This window comes from Gnatocerus cornutus, chromosome 8, assembly GCF_029298725.1.
Source record: "Gnatocerus cornutus isolate USDA-ARS CGAHR chromosome 8, icGnaCorn1.1, whole genome shotgun sequence".
In the NCBI taxonomy this organism is placed as follows: domain Eukaryota; kingdom Metazoa; phylum Arthropoda; class Insecta; order Coleoptera; family Tenebrionidae; genus Gnatocerus; species Gnatocerus cornutus.
Genome location: NC_142240.1, coordinates 17202327 through 17226401, shown reverse-complemented (window position 1 = coordinate 17226401; position 24075 = coordinate 17202327). Strand labels below are relative to the sequence as shown.

General features: G+C 34.6%; 2 protein-coding genes across 2 annotated transcripts; one reads left to right on the top strand and one right to left on the bottom strand.

Annotated features, from left to right (window-relative positions):
* The first annotated feature begins 1887 nt into the window (after window positions 1-1887).
* On the top strand, window positions 1888-18011 carry LOC148170519 (ATP-binding cassette sub-family G member 1-like). Its single transcript, XM_088044109.1, has 9 exons — window positions 1888-2258; window positions 5093-5210; window positions 13655-13844; window positions 13891-14275; window positions 16502-16633; window positions 16683-17039; window positions 17085-17185; window positions 17235-17390; window positions 17434-18011. The coding sequence occupies exons 1-9, from the start codon at window positions 2072-2074 to the stop codon at window positions 17776-17778; spliced, it is 1971 nt and encodes a 656-aa protein (XP_087900235.1). The 5' UTR covers window positions 1888-2071; the 3' UTR covers window positions 17779-18011.
* Window positions 17999-23300, bottom strand: LOC148170518 (ATP-binding cassette sub-family G member 1). Its single transcript, XM_088044110.1, has 9 exons — window positions 23029-23300; window positions 22549-22856; window positions 22157-22302; window positions 21638-22002; window positions 19067-19194; window positions 18847-19015; window positions 18697-18797; window positions 18493-18648; window positions 17999-18440 (listed from the first exon to the last, which is right to left on the bottom strand). Exons 1-9 carry the CDS (start codon window positions 23198-23200, stop codon window positions 18093-18095), a joined length of 1893 nt encoding a protein of 630 aa, XP_087900236.1. The 5' UTR covers window positions 23201-23300; the 3' UTR covers window positions 17999-18092.
* Between the last annotated feature and the right edge of the window lie 775 nt (window positions 23301-24075).

Genomic DNA, 24075 nt, shown 5'->3' with positions numbered 1-24075 from the left:
TCAGTTCATTAGGTTCATTCAGTCTGGACTGTAATTTAGTGATTGTAAAAATTCTGAAGCTTCACATGGGTGAAAACTATTTGTTGCATTTTTATAAACGAATTGTTTATAAATAAATAGGTAATGAAATCTGCTGCTGAGTGCAAAACTTATTAGACTAGGTATCCAAATAAAAAATGCAATTTTTTTGCATGTTTTAGACTTTTTTTTTATTTTTTAATTCTTATGCAGTTGCCAAAATTTTTATCAGGGTTTCTTACAGTTGATTAAATGCACAACAGAAATGAAATGTGGTCCGACATCAGAACTTATTAAGTTTTTTCTTATTTCTAATTTCATCTTGGATTTCGAAGCAATCGATCACAGCAGGACTGCAATTTCTACTGCAGTCTACAGTGGCGGATTCGGAAATAGAAATCTTCGATACAATCATTAATTAATATCTGATTATTATGACTCATGACTGAAATCAGTTTTTCTCTGCAAACCGATTAATTAACTCCAAATAAGCGTATCACGACTTTTTACAATCGAATTTGTTTACAATTTCCAGAAAATCACGAAAAGTACGTCGCAGTGTTTGTTATTTAGCCGCCGCCTTAGAAATGCGTTTGCTTGATTCGTGGGAAATGTTTATTCCGAGCGAATTTTGCACTATACTTTTTCAACAACTGCACAGTCGTGGAAAAAGTAAATGGGTTTTTAGAAGCCAGGTGTGGCGCACTTCTTTATTTTTTTGCTCAAGAGTGGCCACTGTCTATAGACATGATTACCAGTCAAATAGAGAGAAATGAGTTTTCTAAATTTCTGAACAACATTTGTTTTTGCACACGCTTTTCGTATTAGTCATTCCCGTCAAAACAAATCTAATAAAAAGTTAACGACATAATACTATATTTACAAATAACGATAAGGCACTAAAATAGGAATTCTACGTAGTTCCGGCTAATAGAAAACACGATACGTAATAAAAAAATGTTAATTAAAACAAATTTTTCATATCAGTTTGAAGATATTGAACTCATTTTCCAGGCATTTGAATCATGCTATTCCGATTTGAGATAATAGTTATCGAAGAATTTGAGTTATTATAAAAACAAACTGAATATGTGAATTATAATCGTGGGAGTTGGCTGAGATCGTTGTCAACCTCTTTTCAAGGCTTTAATGCATTATGCAATTAGTCGATTACTATCACTGGAGATTTACATCTGTCTGTTTGCAACAAAATATAAATAACAAATTTAGAAAGTACCTGCCGTCAATTTAGGTTTCATTCTTTTTTTCTTTATTATATTTTTTACCGCCATCAAGTTTCTTATCTTGTTTTCTTTATTTTATTTGTACCTTCTTCGGTAGTAAATTTATATTTTTCTCTACTCCACACCGGAACTTACTATTACGCATTACAAAATACATATATAAAATGCTATAAATGCTTGCCACACCCCACTTTTAATGAGAGGAAAACTTTTCAGTACTTATTCTAGATGAGCAAACGAGCAAACCCCCAAGAAATGCTAATTTAGGTGCGCAGGTGTTAATTTATTTATTGAAACTATTGAGAGAAAGCAAACTAATTATTTTATTAACAAATTAGCCAGCAATTCTAGAAAAGATAACTTTTATGTAATTAGATTCTTGCAATAAAATTAGTTTTTCTTTTGCGAAAATAAAATACGGCAGTCTAATCGGTCTTGCACCATTTATTCAACGGAGCAGAATAAAGAGTCATTTAAAAAAATCTTCCCTCTCTGAATATCTGAAGACAACAAAACAGGATCACACCTTCAGGCCATTGCAAAATTTATCTGATAACCCAATCGAACAATAATAAATTTATCATAGATTGATAACTTGATAACCGATATTTACCTCGCCGAGTAGCTCCAGGTGATCAGTCAACCCAACACAGTGTCCCTCGTTAAATCCCTCATTCATAAGACATCGCTTGAGAAGACCGAATGTTGATAACAAAGAGAACAAAAGAGGAGAGTGGGGTATAGCGTGATAGTGGTGAAAATCGTCGCGCAGTTCCAACCACGGAGCCGAGTGCTCTGGATGTGCTGCGATGGAGTCAAAGGCTGTGAACACGCCGTCGCGGAAGCTGCACAAACGACCCGATTCACTCCAGTTAGAACTGTTACCGATCCCTGAAGAAGCTCCTTTGTCGAAAGTGTCCCAGAATGGAAGTGGATTAGTGCACGTGGGGTTCAAAGATCTCACTTACACAGTCAAAGAAGGAATCTTCAGGAGAAGTAAGTTGGGGTGATGAATGAGGGTCCGATGAACCGGATGGTGCATGACCTTCGTTGCGGGAAAATTGAGCTTTTTGTGGGGTCACAGCACAAAGAAAGTGAAATGGATACAAAAGATGACCCGTTATTTGTTTTTTTTTTATAAATAAAACGCTGTCTCGGTCGCTACACTCTGCACATAAACATTCAGTTTAACACTCTAATTCACAATAAACAGATCATTTGATAACTTTATTTACATTCAGATTTGTGACTCATTTTTCTACTAAATCTCAACAACACAAATGTAAGAGGATAAATTATTTTGGCTTCACTTGCTATTCTTGGCAGACAGCGAAAAATGGACCAAAACAGAATTCGCGATTATACAAAGTTTTATTTTCACCTGAAAATACGGAGGAGAAATTTGACAAAAATTTAAATATTTATTTGTTCAACAAATTAACAACAAAAAAAAGAAAAATAATGATAGTGAACTTGCACTGTTCGAAAATCGATCACTTTCCCTGAAACTAATCCGCAAAATCACAGATAAAAGGTGAATCATAATTTATAGCTGTTACCGCACAACTTATCACTTTTCGCATTGTGGATCAATAATTTCGAAATATTCTCGCTAAAGCCATTTAATTAGCTAAAACGCCGCCACTTTAATTAAGGTCAAACCAGGTTCAAGTGTGCCAACAATCACAATTGGTTTGATCGAAACCTGGCATTGATCGTCTCATTGAAAAATGCATGATGTCCATAAAAAATTCACACTAATAAATTGGCAACGTCTGTTTTTCAACCGTACTATTGCAAAATTTATCAGATTAATCGATTGAAAACAGGTGTTTATCAATCGTAATCGAACAGCTGCATGGAAGTGGCTTAAGACTTTGTTGCTAGTTGACAAAGTTATCGTTTGGTGTACTCAAACTACTCAAAGCGGAGAAAAAGTCTAAATTTGATTTCCTCGGGTTCAATGAATCTAAGGTTTCGAGTTTTAAAAAAATGAGTACATTCAGGTGAGTAGTAGGATTGTAGAATCTTATCTCAAGTGTAACGTGGAATGTGACATTTTCAATGGGCCATACAATGTAGGAGTAATTGTATAATACGATAAGTCTCACGTGCCGGCCCTGTCTGCACAGAAAACGAACTTGAAACTTAAATTGATTTAGAGGAAATTTATTTGTTACAGTAGAACCTCGATTATCCCGGTGCGAAGACCTTTTGTTTCCACTTTAAAAAATTTAAAATTTTTAATTTCGCGATTAACGATTGGTAAAGTTTAGTGACATTTTTGGTTTTTTGATCGCCTCTCCTTAACTATGTGTCCCACCAATCTGAAATTTATACAGACGATAGACTTTGAACTGCTCTTTCGATTGGTGTATAACCCAAAGGCACTAAACGTTGTTTTGAGTCTGAAAAAGTTTTTTTGAATATCACCCCAAAAAAGACCTTCTGAAAACACATTTCGATCAATATCTAGTTTCACTCTGAAGCAAATTTGCGGTATTAAGGCTTATTTTATCCAAATCCGTGCTCAAAATTCCGATACGTCAACAAATATCTGAGTTATAGCAAAAAAACATATCTTTAATGAATAATTAATTCGAGAAACATGGATAATCGAGGTTGTACTGTAAAGTAAAATCTATTATTACATATCTCGCTTATTTTTTGGAGTTAGACTTGCGTTATTACAGCATTTTACGCAAAATTTGCCGCAGATTCTAAATGTGGGCTTGAAATTCAGATCCAACAAGAAAGAACAGTTATGCCCGATCAGTTTCGGATAGTTTATTTGCGTTTTTCTATTTTTAAAGCTAAATATCTCGGAAACCATTGAAAATATTGAGCAACTGTTTGCGCCATCATTTTCCTCTGCTCATTTTACGTTAGAAAAAGTTCTTTAAAGTCCAAAATTCGATGGTCAATTTTTCAGGAAAAAAAAAATTGACTCAATCGACGAAAATTTTTCCAATTTTTGTTTTTTTAGCCAAAACTCGTGAACTATTTATCCGATCGGTCTCAAATTTGGCCAGTTGATAGATTTTGAGCTCCTCTTTCGATTGCTGTATTACTCAAATTATTAAACGGCTATTTCGCCTTGAAAACAGTATTGAAAATCACCCCAAAATGACCTCTTCAAAACAGTTTTTGGTCAATACCTCGTTTATTTATGAAGCAAACTTAACTTATTTTGGGTGATTTTACGCAGAAACCGCAAGAATTTTTAATTTGGCTGTTTGAAATTAATTTGAGGGCCAAATTTTTGAAAGTTTGAAAGAATCCGTGCCCAGTATCTCGAAAACTATTAAAAATATTGAGCAACCGTTTGCGCCATCGTTTCCTTTGGCACATTTTACTTTAGAAAAAGTTCTTAAATCTCAAAATTCGATGGTCGATTTTTTCGCGAAAAAAATTTCCTACTCGATAAAGATTTTTCTAATTTTTTGTTTTTTGACCAAAACTCGTAAACTATTTGCCCCGTCGGTCTCAAATTTGTCCAGTTGATAGATTTGGAGCTCCTCTTTCGATTAATGTATAACTCAATGGTATTAAACATCGTTTTCACTTTGAAAACAGTGATGGAAAATCACCCCAAAAAGATTTCTTTAAAACAGTTTTTGGTCAATGCCTCGTTTATTTATTGAGAAAACTCAACCGATTTGGGCTCCTTTTATGTAGAATTTCACACTGAATCCAAATCAGTGCTCAAAATTCCGATACGTCAAATAACTGAATTATAGCAAAAAAAAAATTGTCTTTAATAAATAATTAATTCGAGAAGCATTGATAATCGAGGTTGTAGACTAAAGTTTTGATTTCCATATTTTCAGAACCCCGAAACCTCCTTCGCAAAGTCAATGGCGAGTTTGCTGCCGGAGAGCTAACGGCGATAATGGGTCCTTCAGGTGCTGGCAAATCGACCCTCATGAACATATTAGCAGGATACACGTAAGTTTGATTTAACGGAAGATTAGGCACCTTCATTTCGGAAATTTTGCAAATTGAGGCGAGGTCACGACGAAATTAAAGTGCATTGGAGCATTGTTAAGATAATCAGGCTCGACGCTAATTTAGCAAGATTTGACACTTTTTGTACTAATAAATTACTTAACCGTTATCTCGGGTCAATATTTGTCTCCTCCGGTGATTTTTAGCTGGATTTGAATGAGCAAGAGGAACAAAACGCACTTGTTTACACTCATTACACACTCAGCCAATTAGGTCTTGAAATATCTCATTTGTGTCGGAAGGCTTGCAATGGGAAAAGAATTTGTTTGTCGGAAATACTGATAAATAAAGAATTTTCAATTAGCCTTTCTTACCGACGAGTTTATTAAAACTTTGATGAACGCAGAGATAAGTTCGTGAAGTTCTTGACAAGTGTGTTGGTCATTGATAATTCCAATAAAAAATTCCGAGTTCCTATCATTGTTCTTGGCCTACACCCATCACGAAATCCTGTGATAAATTGACCATGGCCATTAAGTAATAGACAATTGCTGGGTTGAATTGTGAGGTCATTTACACGCCAGTGCGTGACTTGTACGCAGTTTAAAAACCCGCGATTTTAAATTCATGAATTCCAAAAACTGAATTCCTAGCCCCCATTTCCATGTCTCCTGTTTTGATAATGTGACTGTAAACGAGCTCCATAAATCAAACCTGATTGATTAATAAAGATGAGCGAGGGTGATAAAATAAACCACGACGTGACTAAACGGCACTGCAGTAACAAGAAATCGTTAAAAAAAACCTGCAAGATTGCTCACCGCTCGCAATTAATAAATATTGACTGATTCGCTGCAACTCCTCCTTTGTTTTCAAGCTTAAACTTCCCAGATAAAATAAATGCGTTTTATCTCCTTTATTTATTAAAACCTGAATCATTCTTGCCGTTTGCAGTGTTATAATCACTAATAATATTTCATGTATTTGTAATTAATTTTTATTCATATTACTTAAAGTATAGTGGGTGGTAGGTTTATCTCTGATAACTAAGCTTAACCTTTGCTCCTGATACTACCCTAATATAGACGTCTGCCCTTTGATCCGGGTAGATATTCTTAATTTGTATTTCTAATAGAAATTATGTATTTGATCTTTGATCCGGATGCGACCCCCATTAGACATTTGGTCTTTAACCCATTTTTATCTGTTAGAACTCATATAAAACCACCACCACCCTGTTATAATTCAATTCCGTTTTTACCATCGTACGTTGCGGTTACCCTGTAAACGTATTTTTGTCGAATATACATTTTAATTAAGTACATTGAGTGTCTCTGTGAGTGCCCATCACTGATTTCCCTTTTTGACGACGACAAGTCCCAAGAAGGTCCCATAACAAAAAAATTGGTGTCAGAAGTGGGATTGGGAACATTTAATTGGAAGATTAGAAGCATTCGATTGGGAGCATTGGAAGATTGAAACCATCGGGATCAACATTCCAAAGAAAACGCAGGATTCTTTCGCGGTAAGCAGAGATTTATTTTTCTTGCTGTTTCTTGTGCTACTTGTTATTGCTTGTTATAATCATGCCTGAAACTCCAACAACTCCAGCAACTCCAGTCCATAATTTCTCTGATATAAGGTCTTTAATACCTGATTCATTTTCGGGAGATCGACGAGATTTTTATGAGTTTCTTCAAAACTGTGAGAACGCTTATAAGTTGTGTGAAGGTACACAAAAAAGTTTAATGCTTGTTTATATTGTGTCAAAACTAAAGGGATCAGCTAGAGCTCAAATTCAGGAAAAAGAATTTACTAATTGGGATGACTTAAAAAATGTTTTAACCGAAGCTTTTTCTGATAATAGAGACTTAACTCAGTTGCTTGAAGATTTAAATAATATTAGACAAAACAGAACGGAATCAGTACATTCATTTCACACTAGGTTAGACCAGATTCGAACTCGTGTTTTAAATGCAATTTCTCTTAAACATAGAGGTGATATAAATTTACAAGGTAGATTAGATTCAATTCGCGAGATGGCTTTACAACGATTCATTCTTCATTCATCAGACGAAATCTCTACAGCTCTTCGTCGTAGTAAACCATCTACATTAGCATCTGCACTTTCGGAAGCTTTATTAGAAGAAAAACATTTGCAAGTTCGAAAAATTAACAATTTTAACTCTGTAAAAATTTGTAACTTCTGCAAAAAACCTGGTCATTTACTTAAAGATTGTCGAACGAGAAAAAAGGGCAACGATAATAACGTGAATTTCAATAATCAAAACGCATCCAGCGCGAGCAATCAAAATTCAAATCAAAATAAAACATGTAATTATTGCAAAAAATCTGGACATTTGATTCACGAATGTCGAAAACGCGAATATAACAATAACAAAAAACGACAAAATCAAACTACAACTTCCCAAGCCGATGTACATTTAAACTCCGTACAGTCCCAGGTAACTGCCGTACCTGTGGACTTACTCTAAATCTTAAATCGGCAAGAAGTCAAAACGAAAATCTAAATGTTTGTAAATGCATTATTAATAATAATAATAATCATCATGAGTCTAAAAATAATCGAGTCGAGAACCCCAATAATCATAAACTAAAAATAGAAAACGTCTTTTTATCTCATAATGATAGTGCCTGTTATTTATCGGTTAATCACCAGAATTTGGATTTCAAATTTCTTGTAGACACAGGGGCAAGTGTAAGTCTAATTAAAGTGGATAAATTACGAAAACTAAAAGGTGTTTTTTATAATCCTCAAGATAAAGTTTCGCTGAACGGTTTGAGTGCAAACGGTTTAGTTGACACAGTCGGTAGCGTATCTTTAGATTTAAATTTCTTTAATCACAAGATAACGATTAAATTTTACATTGTTAAAGACAATACGAATATTCCATTCGACGGTTTAATTGGCAACGATTTTCTACTAACTCAACAAAAAGCCGAAATCAATTACGAAAAATCTGAATTAAAACTTAAAGATCTGCCATTTCCTTTAAAACTCAGTTTTAATTCAAATGTCAACAATAACTGCTATTATCTTCCACCTCGTTCTGAGACAATAGTTGAAGCTAACATTCTAAATAAAAATATTTCAGAAGGTCTAACTCCTGAAATCAAAATTCTTGACGATGTCTATCTTGCTAAGGCAATTCTGAAAGTTAATGAAAACGGAAAAGCATTAACCACAATTCTTAATTCTTCTAATAAAATAATCAAAATCGAGAAAATCGACTTAGTATTAGAGGAATTCGACAGTCATGCATGTTTCACGATAAACAAAGACTCTGTAAACAAAAGCCAAAATTTAAAAAATAGATCGGATCTATTACAAACCAATTTACGATTGGAACATTTAAATCCAGAAGAGAAATCTACACTCATGGATCTCTGTAAATCATATGACGATATCTTTTATCTTCCGGGTGATAATTTAACGCATACGGAAACGGTTCAACACGAAATAATAACAACAAATGTAAAACCGATTTCATCCAAAATCTATCGTTATCCAAAAGTTCACGAAATCGAAGTTGAAAATCAGATAAATCAAATGCTAAAAGACAATATAATCAGACCATCAAAGAGTCCATACAACAGCCCACTTTGGGTTGTGCCTAAAACTAGAACAGACACTTCAGGTAAACGTAAATGGCGCATTGTAACAGATTATCGTCAACTTAATAATTTCACAGTAGGCGATTCCTTTCCAATTCCAAATATAGACCATATTTTGGATCAGTTGGGACATAGTAAATATTTCACTACTCTAGACTTAGCAATGGGATTTAATCAAATATTAGTAAGACCTGAAGACGTCAATAAAACAGCTTTTTCAACACCTAATGGGCATTACGAATATCTTCGCATGCCTTTCGGACTAAAAAATGCACCTGCAACTTTTAGTAGATTAATGAAATCAGTATTAACTGGTCTTGAAGGAAGTCAATGCTTCACATATTTAGACGACATCATAATATATGCCTCTTCATTACAGGAACATAACGACAAATTGCAAAACGTTTTCGAACGGTTAAGAACAAACAATTTAAAATTACAACCCGACAAATGCGAATTTTTACATAAGGAAATCTCATATTTGGGTCATGTTATTACTGATAATGGCGTAAAACCAAATCCTGAAAAGATTCGTGCAATTGTCGACTATCCTACACCTGTCGATCAAAAATCGATTAAACAATTTCTCGGTTTAATGGGATATTATAGAAAATTTGTTAAAGACTTTTCGTCTATTGCAAAACCATTAACAACTTTGTTAAAAAAGGGTGTAAAATTTGTTTGGAATACAGAACAAGAAAACGCTTTCCAGCATTTCAAAAATGCCTTAATAAATGAACCAATTTTGCAATATCCTGATTACACGAAACCTTTTATTTTAACTACGGACGCTTCAAATTACGCGATAGGCGCTGTTTTATCACAAGGTGAGCTAGGTAAAGACTTACCAATCTCATTCGCGTCTCGTACACTCAATAAGGCTGAAACTAACTACAGTACAACAGAAAAAGAATTACTTGCGATTGTTTGGGCTACAAAACACTTTCGACCATACCTCTATGGCCAAAAATTTGTAATCATCACTGATCATCGACCATTAACTTGGTTATTCAATTGTAAAGATCCGTCTTCGCGACTCATACGTTGGCGCTTAAAATTAGAGGAATACGACTACGAAATTCATTACAAACCGGGTCGTATAAATTCAAATGCTGACGCTCTTTCAAGAAACCCCATAATGATGATAAACAACGAATCATATGATGATTTTATTCGTTTTCATTATCAAAATCAAGATTTAATCGAAATCAATCACATTCGCGAAAAACCATTTTCCAAATTTCCAAACGCTTTCTTCATTTCAAAAGACCTTAACCAAAATAACAAATATTTTAATTCAATCTCTGAACGTTATGATTTAAACTTAATTCCTCACGAAATCGACAGTTATGATACAATAACTTTGAAGAATGATCAGACGCAACAAACTACATTTTTAATGATATCACATCTTAACCACTTTGACGTACCATCCTATAAAGATGTGTTTTATAGTTTGCTCAATTTGAGAAAGAAAATTCGGGAAGCTAACTTAAGAAAAATTTTCATTGAAAATCCACGATTACTAAATAAGAAATTTAAAATAGATTTAATACACGAAATGATTCATTATATTTTCAATCAGACTGATGTTGAAGTTTCCATAATTGACCGTTGCAAATTAGAGCCAAAAGACGAAGAAGAAATTAACAATATTTTGAAAGAAAATCATTGTACTGCCATCGCAGGACATCGGGGATTTTTCAAAACGTATCAGATAATCAAAGAAATATACAAATGGAAAAATATGAAAAAGGACATACGAAAATTTATAAAAAGTTGTAAAGATTGTCAGTTAAACAAAACAAATCGTCACCCTCTTAAAGCACCGATGGAAATAACTTCCACCGCAACTCAACCATTTGAAAAATTATTTCTCGATATCGTAGGTCCATTACCTATCACCGAAAGTAATAATCGATTCATCCTAACTCTTCAAGACGATTTAACAAAATTTTCATACGCATATCCAATTCCAAATCATGAAGCTCAGCAGATTGCTGAAAAATTATGCGAATTCATCATGATTTTCGGCATACCTAAATCGATTGTAACCGATAACTCCACTGATTTTACCTCTAATTTGATTAAAGAAGTTAATAAACTTTTCAAGATCCGTCACATTACTACTTCACCATATCATCCACAAAGCAATGGAGCTCTAGAACGTTCACATTCCACACTTAAAGATTACCTCAAACACTTTATTAACAAAACACAAACCGATTGGGATAAGTTTGTATCAAGTGCCATGTTTTCGTATAACACATCAATTCACACAACAACTAAATTTACTCCATTTGAGCTAGTTTTCGGAAATAAAGCTATTTTACCACAAACAGTAACTTCTTCACCAGAATTCAGATATAGTTATGATGACTACCATCAACAATTAAAACTCCGACTAAACAAAACATTCGAAATTGCCCGCGAAAATTCAGGAAAAAGCAAAGAAAAATCCAAAATTAGATATGACAGAAATTCGCACGACTATAATTTCAAGAAAGATGATTTGGTACTTATCCAAGATAGAGCAAATAAGCCAGGATATAGTAAAAAACTATCACCGACTTATAAAGGTCCCTATAAAATAGAAAAAATTAATCCAAACCAAACAGTCGTCGTAATTATTAAGAAACAACGGAAAATATATCACAAAAATCTATTGAAGCCATATGTTTCAAATTAAGAAAACCAAAACCCTTAGTCTTATGTTCAAATTTCTCATCTTTATTACAACTCTGTTCAGTCTCTTAAATCAAATGAAAATAAGCTCAATGATAACATTAATAAATTCAACTCGTTTAGTAAATCAGTATCGGAAAATATTAACAATATCGTATCAGCTCAAGCTGTTCTTAATCATCTAACTTTATTGGAAGAACTAATTGTCGAACTAAATGAAGAATGCGACACAATAATATCTTCAATATTATTTGCAAAGCAAAATATTCTACATCCATTCATTGTCACTCCGACCGATTTTAAGAATGAACTAAGTAACATCAAACTTAAATCGAATACTCAACTTCCAATTCCTCTAGATCAAGAATTTAAAATTCACAATTATTTTGCATTAAGTAAAATTTCAGTAATTTATGATAATGATGTTCTAATTTATGTTATCAGAATTCCTTTAGTAGATAACATTAGATACTTTTTATATAAATTAATTCCTCTCCCTTCACCATCAAATCATTCGACTGTCTATTCCTATATCAATCCTAGTTTTTCCTTCCTAATGATGAGCATTACAAGGACGCACTACGGACAGTTGGAAGATCTCTCTGTTTGCTTGGAACTGCTGAATTCCGAATATCTTTGTCCAAGACCTGTCATACGTCTAACGTCACAACAACCAATCTGCGAAGTGAAACTTGGAGTTGAAGATGTCCAGTCCATACCTGAAGATTGTATGACAAGAACCATCAAGGCAAACATCGAAGTTTGGCATCAATTATCTAGTAATCAATGGTTATATGCTATGAGCCATGCAACACCAGCTACGATCTCATGCGACTCTGATTTCGAAAACGCCATCGAAATTACGTTCAAAGATGTTGGAATTTTGGAATTGGCACCTCACTGTCACTGCTACACGATGACTACAAACTTGGTTGCTTCATCCAATATTTCCCACAACTTCACGAACTACATTCCACATGTCGACATCAATTCCGACGATTGCTGTGTAGAAAATCAGAAGATTTTGGTAGCTTCGCAAATGGATCCTATTCACATCGACAGCAATAATTTGGACGAACTTCGGCATGCGAACCTCAAACTTCAAAAGTTCGATGACGCCCTGGAAACCGAGATGAACAACTCCTTTGGCAGTCATCAGTACTTCAACTTTTTCGGATTCTCGATCGCAGTGCTTTTCGTTCTCGTTGTCGTATTCTCTATCTGCTGCTGCATATCGAGATACTGCTGCGATTGCACCTGGATTCCTTGTGTCGGACGGTTTCTCCCAAAGAAATGTTCTGGAAAACTTCTGTCCAACTTTTGGGTACCTCGAAATAGACGTGACTCCATTGCACTGTCTGTCCACACTGGAGAACGTTTCGAAACAACTACAAGTCCAGCGGTTCCAATGGAAGAAAACAATGAACAAACTCCTGTTATTAGTAATCCTTATAATTGGCGATCAAGAAATAGTAGTTTATCTAAATTGTAAATTTTGTAGGTATATCAAAACTCTTAGGGAGGAAGAGTGTTATAATCACTAATAATATTTCATGTATTTGTAATTAATTTTTATTCATATTACTTAAAGTATAGTGGGTGGTAGGTTTATCTCTGATAACTAAGCTTAACCTTTGCTCCTGATACTACCCTAATATAGACGTCTGCCCTTTGATCCGGGTAGATATTCTTAATTTGTATTTCTAATAGAAATTATGTATTTGATCTTTGATCCGGATGCGACCCCCATTAGACATTTGGTCTTTAACCCATTTTTATCTGTTAGAACTCATATAAAACCACCACCACCCTGTTATAATTCAATTCCGTTTTTACCATCGTACGTTGCGGTTACCCTGTAAACGTATTTTTGTCGAATATACATTTTAATTAAGTACATTGAGTGTCTCTGTGAGTGCCCATCACTGATTTCCCTTTTTGACGACGACAAGTCCCAAGAAGGTCCCATAACAGCGTATTGCCGTTTTCTGGGTACACATGCACCAACCGCTCTCTATTGATCTCGTCGAGTGCACGTGTACCGGGCTGAAACTGGCCTCAATCATTATTTCCGTACACTAGCACGAACTTCAAGGTTTTGAGCTGAGAATTTTCTCTTTCAGGACGTCAGGTGTAGCCGGGAAGCTCCTCGTTAATGGCGATGAACGCGATGAAGGCACTTTTCGAAAACGCTCGTGTTATATCATGCAAAACGACAATCTTCAACCTTTGCTCACTGTACAAGAGGCGATGACGGTGGCTGCGAACCTCAAACTTAGCGCGAAAAATACTCACAAAGAGAAGCAATCGAAGGTAGTGGCACTGTGGGCCAAGACTGTCTTACAATTAAATTTTGCAGATTAAAGAAATTTTAGAATCTATTAATTTATGGCAGAATCGAAAAGTTCGGACGTTTTCGTTGTCCGGGGGGCAGAAGAAGCGTCTTTCTATAGCGTTAGAATTGTTGAAAAACCCTCAAGTTATGTTCTTTGATGAGCCTACTAGTGGGCTCGACAGTTTAACGTCCAAGCAATGCGTCATGCTTTTGAAGCAGATTGCGTCGACTGGAAGAACGATTATTTGTACCATCCATCAACCCAGTGCTATGATTTTCGAGATGTTTGACCATCTTTATGCGGTTTCCGATGGGTGCTGTATTTACCAGGGGTCGGTAAAAGGACTGTTACCATATCTGGAAGAAAGTAATTTGAAGTGTCCTCCTTACCACAACCCAGCGGATTATTGTAAGTACCAAGTCCAAAGTCTACAAGACACTGTTTTATTCAAATATGTACTTGTGATTGCAGATAACGCAAGTTATCATTTCATCAAGCTACATATGTGGATAATTATTTCCTGGTCTTTAGGAATTGTGACAAAGGCTTTGTTTTAGGACAAGGTCATTACAGTACACTTCTTGGTGGGGCTAATGATGCGTTTCTTTGTTTGAACTTGTTTTAATTGTCTTTCTGTTGTACTCAAAGGCGTGATTTTCATTGTTTGGTGTCAAAAATTTTATCGATGTTTTGAAATACAATCGGAAAACTTGAGTCAATTTTGTAGCCGCTATTAATTTCTTTAATTTCCGTTTTGTGTTAAACCGAAAGTGGCCATGCCCGCGCCCATAAAATTTATAAATTGATAATGATGTTTGTGGAGACAGACACTTTGTTTATAAGATAAAGTGATAAGAAAATTACGAAAAAGTAATTAAAGAAAGCCAATTCATTTTGTGGTTACACAGGAATTGTTGTCATTGAAATTATTAATTACTCCGCAATGAGACAGAAAATTTACGGTAGGTTTAGAAATCCGGGTAAAAATGTAGAAAACATCTACAGTAAAAAATGTAATTGCAGCACGCACATGTTATAAAGATGAGAAAAATGTGATGATTTATAATAGTGGAGGAACTGGTTAGCGGATGGCTTGGACCTAGTATGAGATTCCTGAGATGGTAAAATTTAATCGTTTTGTTTTACATCGTGGTTTCACTTTGTAAAGCAAATATTGCAGAGTTGTAAAAGATAATTAACACATTGCGGAGACATTTTTGATGAGTTTACTTAAATATTACATGGAGAATGTGTGAATAATAAATTACGATGTGTCTGATTTTTCTAATTGCAAATCAAACGTTTCAAAATTTCAACAAAAACGGAAAAAAAATCTCGGTGTTTGGACTATCCTTGAATGAGTATTTTTATTTTATTTTTTATGTTTATTCGTTTTATTTCAATTTTCGTTCGTTATTCTCTATGAATATTTTTTTTACATTTTCTTTTCTGACATTAGTCTATTGGGCATTTATTAAATTCATTAAAAGTCACATTAAAATTCAAATTTAGGTACATAAAAATAAACTTGATGTTTTGTTTATCCTTATAATAAAAATTTCTAATATCGGTCATTATCGTTCTAAAATTTTCTGATTTAGCACAGTTAAAAACTAGTTTATAGTTAGCAATCTCTCTAAATTTGATAATTGTATCACTAAATTCTGCGAGTTAAAAAAAATAATAACAGACAGCTTAAGAATTTTGGTCTCCATTAAATAAAAACTTCTAGAATCTGTCATTTTTGTTCTAGATTTTTCTGATTTAGCACAGTTAAGAACTAGTTCAAAATTAGCAATCTCTTCAAATTTGATAGTTGTATCACTAAAATTTTTTGAGTTGTAAATTTTAATAAAAGAAAACGCAAAAATTTTGGAAACTTTGAAGAGAAAATTTTCTAGAATCTGTAATTTTTGGCCTAAATTTTTCTGATTTGGCACAGTTAAAAAGTAGTTTAAAACTAGCAATTTCCCCAAATTTGATGGTTGTATTACAAAAATTCTCTGAGTTATAAATTTTACTAAAAGATAACTCAAAAATTTTGGTCACTCCTGAAAGAAAAATTTCTAGAATCTGTCCTTTTTGATCTAGATTTTTCTGATTTGGCTCACTTAAAAAGTAGTTCAAAATTAGCAATCTCCGCAAATTTGATAGTTCCACTATTAAAATTCTCCGAGTTATAAATTTTACTTAAAGACGACTGAAAAATTTTGGTTACCCTTAAAAGAAAATTTTCTAAAATCTGTCATTTTTAATCTAGATTTTTGTGATTTAACACAGTTAAAAACTAGTTCAAAATAAGCAATCTTCCCAAATTTGATAGTTGCATCACTAAAATTCTCCGAGTTATAAATTTTAATAAAAGATAACGCAAACATTTGGGTCGTCTTGAAAAGAAAAATTTCTAGAATCTGTCATTTTTGTTCTAAATTTTTCTGATTCACCACAGTTACAAAGTAGTTCAAAATTAGCGACCTTTCCAAATTTGATAGTTGCATCACTAAAATTCTCCGAGTTATAAATTTTAAAAAAAGAAAACTGAAAAATTTTGGTTCACTCAAAAAACAGACATTTTTAAAATAATTTAAAATGAAATGTGCCAAATTCCAATTACGTTAACTCAACATCTTTCAGTGCTCGAAGTGGCGTCCGGCGACTTCGGCGACTACACCGAAATCCTCGTCAACAAGTCCCAAAACGGCTTAAACGAAGAATGGAGAGCCAAACAATCCAGTTCTCTCCAGTTCCAATCTTTCGAACACATAGGTAAGATTCCAGTACCACACCCATTTCCATAACATTAAATTTATTCCAGACAAGCTAATGGAAAAGGGATGTATAACTCCGGTAAAAGCACCGCCCATCCTCTTCAAAAAATTTACCAACGGAAACAATATAAAAGAAGATTCTGGGTGCTCCTGCTGCAATCAATATCCAACTTCTTTCTGCAACCAAATATACGTGTTACTTAAAAGGACGTTTTTGTTGATCAGTCGGGATCGGACATTGACGTTTTCAAGGATTTCTACCCATTTAGGGATTGCTCTTTTCATAGGAGTTCTTTATCATGGGATAGGACAGGATGCTTCGAATGTTCTTAATAATTTCAATTTCTTGTTCTTTTCGGTGATGTTTCTCATGTTGACGGCGTTTAACTGCGTCACCACGACCTGTAAGAAACATTTAAATAGTTAAAATAGTTGTAATTGTCTTGTAGTTCCTTCAGAGTTGCCTATTATCACAAGAGAACATTTCAATAAATGGTACTCGCTCAAGTCGTACTACTTAGCTATTACGTTGGCAGACATTCCAATTCAAGTAAGTGCGAGTTTCCTCTCCTTAACACTTCTTAAGTTTTCTCTTTTAGATGGTGGCAACATTGTTGTACGCGGTGGTTACTTACTTCCTCACCATGCAACCCGTTGAACCATTTCGAATATTTTCTTTTCTCTTCATGTGTATTTTGATATCGCTAGTAGCCCAAAGTTTCGGCCTTTTTATAGGCGCCATCATGGACATTAAGGTGAGTTTTGTTTTACAAGTACCACTCTAACGTTTCGTTCCAGAACGGCGTCATCTTCGGACCATTTTGTTTTCTACCTTTCACGATTTTCTCAGGGTTCTTCGTACAGCTCAACGATTCCCATCCATACATGCGATGGTTGTTTCACATATCATTTTTGAAGTACGGCTTAGAAGGGTTAGTTTTATCAGTACTGGGTTATGACCGAGGAAAGTTACCATGCAGTGCTGACTATTGCCATTTTGTCTATCCTGAGAAGTTTTTGGATCAGATGGACATGGAGTATGCTCAGTATTCAACGGCTGTGATTTTTATGCTAAGTCTGATCGCCATTATCAGAATTGCCGCCTATTTTGCCTTGAGTATACAAATCAAGAAGAGGAGGTGAAATTAGATTAGCAATATTTTTATTATACATGCGTTCAAGCAATAAATTTAACGAACTTCCATGCTGTAAATTCGTTTGATTGTGTTCATCAGATGTGATACGTTTTGTGTTATTCTTAGGAACTAGTCTTGGTGTTAACATTCCATAGTGATTTTGTTGCCAATTCAGAAACCATTTCGTTGCACGAAATACTGTACAAATGTTAAATCGAAGTAAACTATTGTTAAACTGTTCGACTTTTATTGTAAAAAATTATACACAAAATAAATATAAAATAAAATAACACAGCCTTACTTTAATTAAACTACAATACATTAACGCACTGCCATTAGTTTGTACCGTAACAAAACGTACGCTAAAATCCTCAAGAAGAAGAGAATGAGGACTAAAGCAATGACGTCGTTGCCGAACTGCCCAGTTTTGACGGCAATATCGGCCAGGAACTTCTTCGGGTACTTGTAATGACAGTAAGCGTCTTCTGGGCAGTCAATAGTAGGTCTGTTCAGACCATAAATAGCATCGACGATTCCTTCAAGACCGTACCGGAGGTACGAGATGTAACTACCCCAATAGAGGTACTTAGGCAAATCGTTGAGCGTCACACCAAAACCGGCGAACATCATCATGGGTACTGAAAGAGTCGGCCCCAGAAAAGTACCATTCTATAAGTAGAAGAGTGTGGTGGTTGCTACTGTAGGTGTTGGTACCACTTACCACAACGCCGAAAACGGCACCGATCATAAGCCCGAAACTCTGCGCGACGAAAACCACTAGTAAGTTAATGAGGAAGAACATGTAGAAGCGGTTTTGATCAACGGGCTGGGCGGTCATATAGTAGATTACCACGGAGAAGACGAAGCAGCAGAGGATCTGCAACCAATAAAACGTCAGCTGAGTCGTACCTTTCAACGTACTTACAGAAACTGGAATGTCGACTATCGTCACTGAGGTGTAGTACATCTTCAGGGAGTACCAGCGATTGAAATGTTCTTTGATCAGGATGGACATTTCCTTGGGAACTATTGGAAAATTTGAGTTATTGTTGGTTTGTTGAACAGACGCACTTACAAGTCAGGATAGTAAGCATCATCGTTGACATCATGTGGTGCATTAGTATCGAAAAAAGAAGATTATAATTGTCTAAAACTTTGGAACCGTCGCTCCCTGCTTGCCAGTAGAGAGTTCCAAACAAAAGTCCAACGGACAAGTTGACCATAATACGCAAATACGTCAAAGTCTGAAGAAAATTCAGTTAGTTTTAGTCACCAGAATTTTAAAGAAGTCTTACTTGGTCTCGTTTCGTCTTGATATAGCCTCTTCTTAGCAAAACTTTTAGTTGGTTCCATGGACTTGTAACCTGGAGTCCACTTTCATCGTTGACAGTTTCTTCCTTTTGGGCGATGGCGCTAGGTCCACCTAAAATACAGGAAGTTAAAAAACGAACTCATGAAATAATCAATTTGACCTTTGACTCAGGAAAATTTGAATTTAGACCGGGTACTAATATTAATAAGAGTTTTATTTATTCATAGTGGAATTGATGGCAGCAGAAATTTAAATTGAATGCTTTGCGAATTTGTGAACTTGTTTTGCAAGGAATTCAATGACCTTTTGTAAACTTCGGTAAATACAAAATGAAGACATGCAGTAGCAGAAAAACAAATAACTGGACTTTCGGGTTTGGCACGTTAAATGGATTTGGCTCTTGACTCTTCTACATATTTCAAGGTAATTTCTTAGTTGTTTGTGCTAGTAGAAAAAAAACGAAAGTAGATCGAGAGTGAGATATAAATAACTAAAACAACAACTATTAATAATAATAATTGATATTAATTTGAACTTTTGCATTTTTAATTGTTGTTTTATTATTTTTTGAGCCAAATTTTCACATAAAAGTGTCCAAATCAACCCAAATTGAATCCAAATTTGATATAAAAGTATCAAAAAAATCTCCAAATTTTCTATTAACGTATCTGCACTCTGTGATTTTTATTGCATATTGATGATAAATTAGAAACGTTACTGCCGCTTTTCTCCAGAGTTACAAGATATCACGACGAGCAAATAGAAAGGAAATTCTAAAAAAATAATTGGTACACTTTACTTCATGAACTTATTGCTATTTCAGAAATTCTTGTAAATTCTGTTAAATTACCAACTGGACAGAAACATTTTTGAATGTGTTGTAATCAAAGTAAAGCGAGAAATGGAAAAAAAATGGGAATTTGATTTAGATTTTCGAGTTTTCGACATTTTTTGAAAATATTTTTCGGATTTTGCTACTTCCATTCAAAAATTTTTATTTATTTTATTTACATATTTTTTTTGTTCAAAATTTGACATGTAAAATAGACTTTCTGTCAACGTTCTGTTACTTAAAAGTTTTTGACGATTTCAGTTTTGGCGCAATTAGAAAAAATCGTAACTTTTAAGGTGGTTTAAATTCGCAAATTCATACGTTTGTTCAAAAAATTTTAGTCACCCCTAAAGATTTAAATTTCTAGAATCTGTCATTTTTGTTTTAGAATTTTCTGATTTAACACAGTTAAAAACTAGTTCAGAATTAGCAATCTCTCCAAATTGATAGTTGTATCATTAAAATTCTTCGAGTTACGAGTTTTAATAAAAGCAAATTTAAAATTTTTGGTCACCCTTAAAAGAAAAATTTCTAGAATTTGTCATTTTTGTTCTAGATTTTTCTAATTCAGCACAATTAAAAGTTAGTTCAAAATTACCAATCTCCCCAAATTTGATAGTTGTATCACTAAAATTCTCCGAGTTATAAATTTTAATACACGAAAACTCAAAAATTTTGGTCACCCTTGAAAGGAAAATTTCTAGAATTTGTCATTTTTGTTCAAAATTTTTCTGATTTATCACAGTTATAAACAAGTTTATAGTAAGCAACCTCCCCAAATTTGGTAGTTGTATCACTAAAATTCTCCGAGTTATAAATTTTAATAAAAAACATCTCAAAAATTTTAGACTTCTTTAAAAAAAAAATTTCTAGAATCTGTTATTTTTGTTCTAGATTTTTCTGATTTAGCACAGTTATAAACAATTTCATAATTAGCAGTCACCCCAAATTTGATAGTTGTATCACTAAAATCCTCCGAGTTTTAATAAAAGCAAATTCAAAAATTTTGATCACCTTTAAAAGAAAAAATTCTAGAATCGGTCATTTTTGTTCAAGATTTTTCTGATTTAGCACAATTAAAAACTAGCTCTTAATAAGCAGTTGTGGAAGTAAACCACTTGACTTTACGCATCAGGGAACGAATTTCGAAATTAAAAAGTGTAAACCATCAAATTATTTTTTTTGGCAGACCATTTATAGAAGGAATCAAAAACTTCACATGTAAACACCACAAACAATGCTAATTATACTAATTTATTTTGAAAACCCGCGACATTTCGTTATCACCGAATTAAAAATAGCCATCCTCGCAATTTTATTTTGAAGCGAATTTTTATGAGAGCTTCCTGGATGCGTCACTTGTGAAATCAGGAGGTCAAAGTATGTTTGCTTAATGCGTAACCTTGTTATTAGTTTGTAATTAGCTAAATAATCGTTTTTTCGTACGGTTTTTGTCGACAAGGATTTCAGACCGCTTGTCGCACGTGGTTATCTCCCCCGTTATCTTTCTTGGAAGCTGTTACTAATCCAAGAAGAGCATTCTAACAAAATCAAATAAAAACATGACCGCGTGGACATCAAAGCCACTTATCCGTTCTAATTGTGTGTAAATAAAAACCGATTAATTAAGAACTCGAATGATCACTGTGGCAGAAGATGATCGTGACGAATTTTACATAATGCACTCGATGATATCTGTTATCTGTTGCTACTCAGACTCACCCACGAAGCGATTCAGAAGAGAATACACGTCCTTGTTGAAGTATGCTAGAGATTTGCCGTTTTCGGTGGTGTTGACCATGGCGCCTATTATGTCACTTCCGAATTCTTCGCAAGCGACTTCTATAACGAAGTCCGCTGGGTTGTGGTATTGTGGGCATGGTAATCTAACAGCTTCCATGAAAGGGACGAGATTTCCCGTGCTTCCTTGGTAGACGCATTGGCCGGCTGCCAACACGTAAACTTGGTCGAAAAGTTGGAAAAGAGAAGCGGAAGGTTGGTGGATTGTGCAAACTATCGTACGACCTTGCAAGGTCAGATTTTTGAGGAGTTTGATGCATTGGGAGCAAGATGAGCTGTCCAAACCTCTGAAAAATTGATAAGAGGGTGATGTAACTTTTCCATTCTGGCCACTTTGATAAGATTGATATAAAAACTTCCGAATTAATTTTGCAAACGCGACCTCGTGATTGATAAACAATTTGTGCTGACAGTTCGAAACGAGTTTATTTCATAACTTACGTCGTTGGCTCATCTAGGAACATGACAGTGGGGTTATTTACAAGCTCCAAAGCAATCGAGAGTCGTTTCTTTTGACCTCCTGAAAGTCCACTCGCTTTGGTGTTGGCAGTCTTGTCCAAACTTAACATGCTCAGAATTTCATCAATCTAAAACAAAACAGTTTAATCTAATAAGGAAGGTTTTTATCAATTAAATAAGTACGCAAAATACACAATATTGTCCTAGTTGCTTTAACGCTTTCATGGGTCAAAACTCGCGATAAGGAGCAGCACGCGTACAACTTATCACGACTTTTTCCAATACAACAACAACAAATCGAAGAATATCGTTATTGTGCACAACCTTGACTAAAATAACCATTGAAAGGTCAAGACGACAAAGGCTCAACTTACAGTTTTACGTTTTTCCTCAGGAGAGATCTCAAGTGGAAGTTTTAAATCCGCGGCGATTTGCATGTTCTCTAAGGTCGTCAAAAGCGGTTGCAACCTGTCATCTTGTTGGATATAGCACGATGTCTTTCTGAAGGCTTTCAAGTTTCTCGGCGCTCCGTTAGCGTTAACAGTTCCTGAGACCCCCCGGATTCTGTAGCCACTCAGAATGTCGAGCAACGTACTCTTGCCGGCACCTGATGGGCCCATAATCGCGATCAACTGACCCGGAGGAAACCGGCCGTTGATTCCATGAAGAATCTCTTTGTGGCCTGAAAGAAGTTGAAACGTGACACTGGGGAAATATCGCAGGTAACCAGGTCATTACTGCTAGCGAGGTCGGTAATTATCACAATTAGGCGACGTCATAAATTATTATTTTTTAAAACAATGTTATCACTTATCGAAAATCAATTATCGCGTTGGAATTTAAGAAAAATGAACCTTTTCTGAATCCTAGAGACGCCGTGAATCGAACATCCTCAAAGTGAATATCGACGGTCTGGTCTGGAGAGAGTTTTGTAAAGCTGCTGGCACCATCGTCCAAAAACACTTCACTTTGTTTAACACTTTCACTGTCCTCGACGGTAGCCGCTTCGTGCATGATAACTTCCATGTTCGCGATGTGCTCGGTTTAAAGACACATGGAAGAATGAACAAAAGTTGTTTGCGATCGCGCTTATTTTCTAGTAAATTCACATTATCTTGTTTTGGTCACTTATATAGAGTGTGTAAAGTTAAACAGATTGGACCGCGATTAAAGTCCATTTCCCCGCATTGTCATACTTGTCGATACGGAGATGATGCACGAAACTATGCAGGCATGTCTTGGGGAGGGTCTTCAGGTGCTTGAAAATGGCTAATTACTATTATTACCTTCAAAGAAGCAGGTATAAATTATAAATACAGCAACTTTTGTTTCACTTGTATTACTTTTTTTTATACCGTTGCTGGGATTTTTATCGTAGACGAGTTTCAAGTCATTAGTGGATGTGCGTCAGAAATTTACCTACAAAACGGGTTTAAATGTATTCAGTAACAAACCAAACTGATTTTTATTTTATTTTCTAAAAAAAAAATTAATGGATAATTATTATTATTATGTTGTTTTTTGCACTTTACCCAAGTCCTCATGAAATTGACCTTCCTCTCTTTATGAGAATTTAACTGCCTATACCTTAAATTTGGTGTGGAAGGCTCTTGCACAGATTTAACGGATTTAAGTGTCGCGTTTTTGATTTTTCATTGTCTTAAGAAAGTCTCCAATTTAGACAATCTTGTACTATAAACCTTCATTAAAATGTGATAAATCGTAGTTTCAAAGACACAAACTCATTAATTGGGTCAAATACCTATGAACTGACTTCTAGGACAAGTCAAAATTTTTAAAAATTGTCTATTAATTCTTTTAATTTTGAACAATCTTAGATCAAACAATGAAATTTGTAAGGATTATTCTATTGCCGAATTTAAAAATACTGGAACGAGAAA

Excerpts from the sequence above, each read along its gene's own strand:
- LOC148170519 (XM_088044109.1), top strand. The coding sequence starts at position 2,072 with ATGGAGTCAAAGGCTGTGAACACGCCGTCGCGGAAGCTGCACAAACGA. Across the intron at positions 2,259-5,092 it reads AGAAGGAATCTTCAGGAGAA|AACCCCGAAACCTCCTTCGC; the intron begins GTAAGTTGGGGT and ends CCATATTTTCAG. Across the intron at positions 16,634-16,682 it reads CCAATCTTTCGAACACATAG|ACAAGCTAATGGAAAAGGGA; the intron begins GTAAGATTCCAG and ends AATTTATTCCAG.
- LOC148170518 (XM_088044110.1), bottom strand. The coding sequence starts at position 23,200 with ATGGAAGTTATCATGCACGAAGCGGCTACCGTCGAGGACAGTGAAAGT. Across the intron at positions 22,857-23,028 it reads GTCTCTAGGATTCAGAAAAG|GCCACAAAGAGATTCTTCAT; the intron begins GTTCATTTTTCT and ends AACTTCTTTCAG. Across the intron at positions 22,303-22,548 it reads CTGAGGAAAAACGTAAAACT|ATTGATGAAATTCTGAGCAT; the intron begins GTAAGTTGAGCC and ends GTTTTGTTTTAG.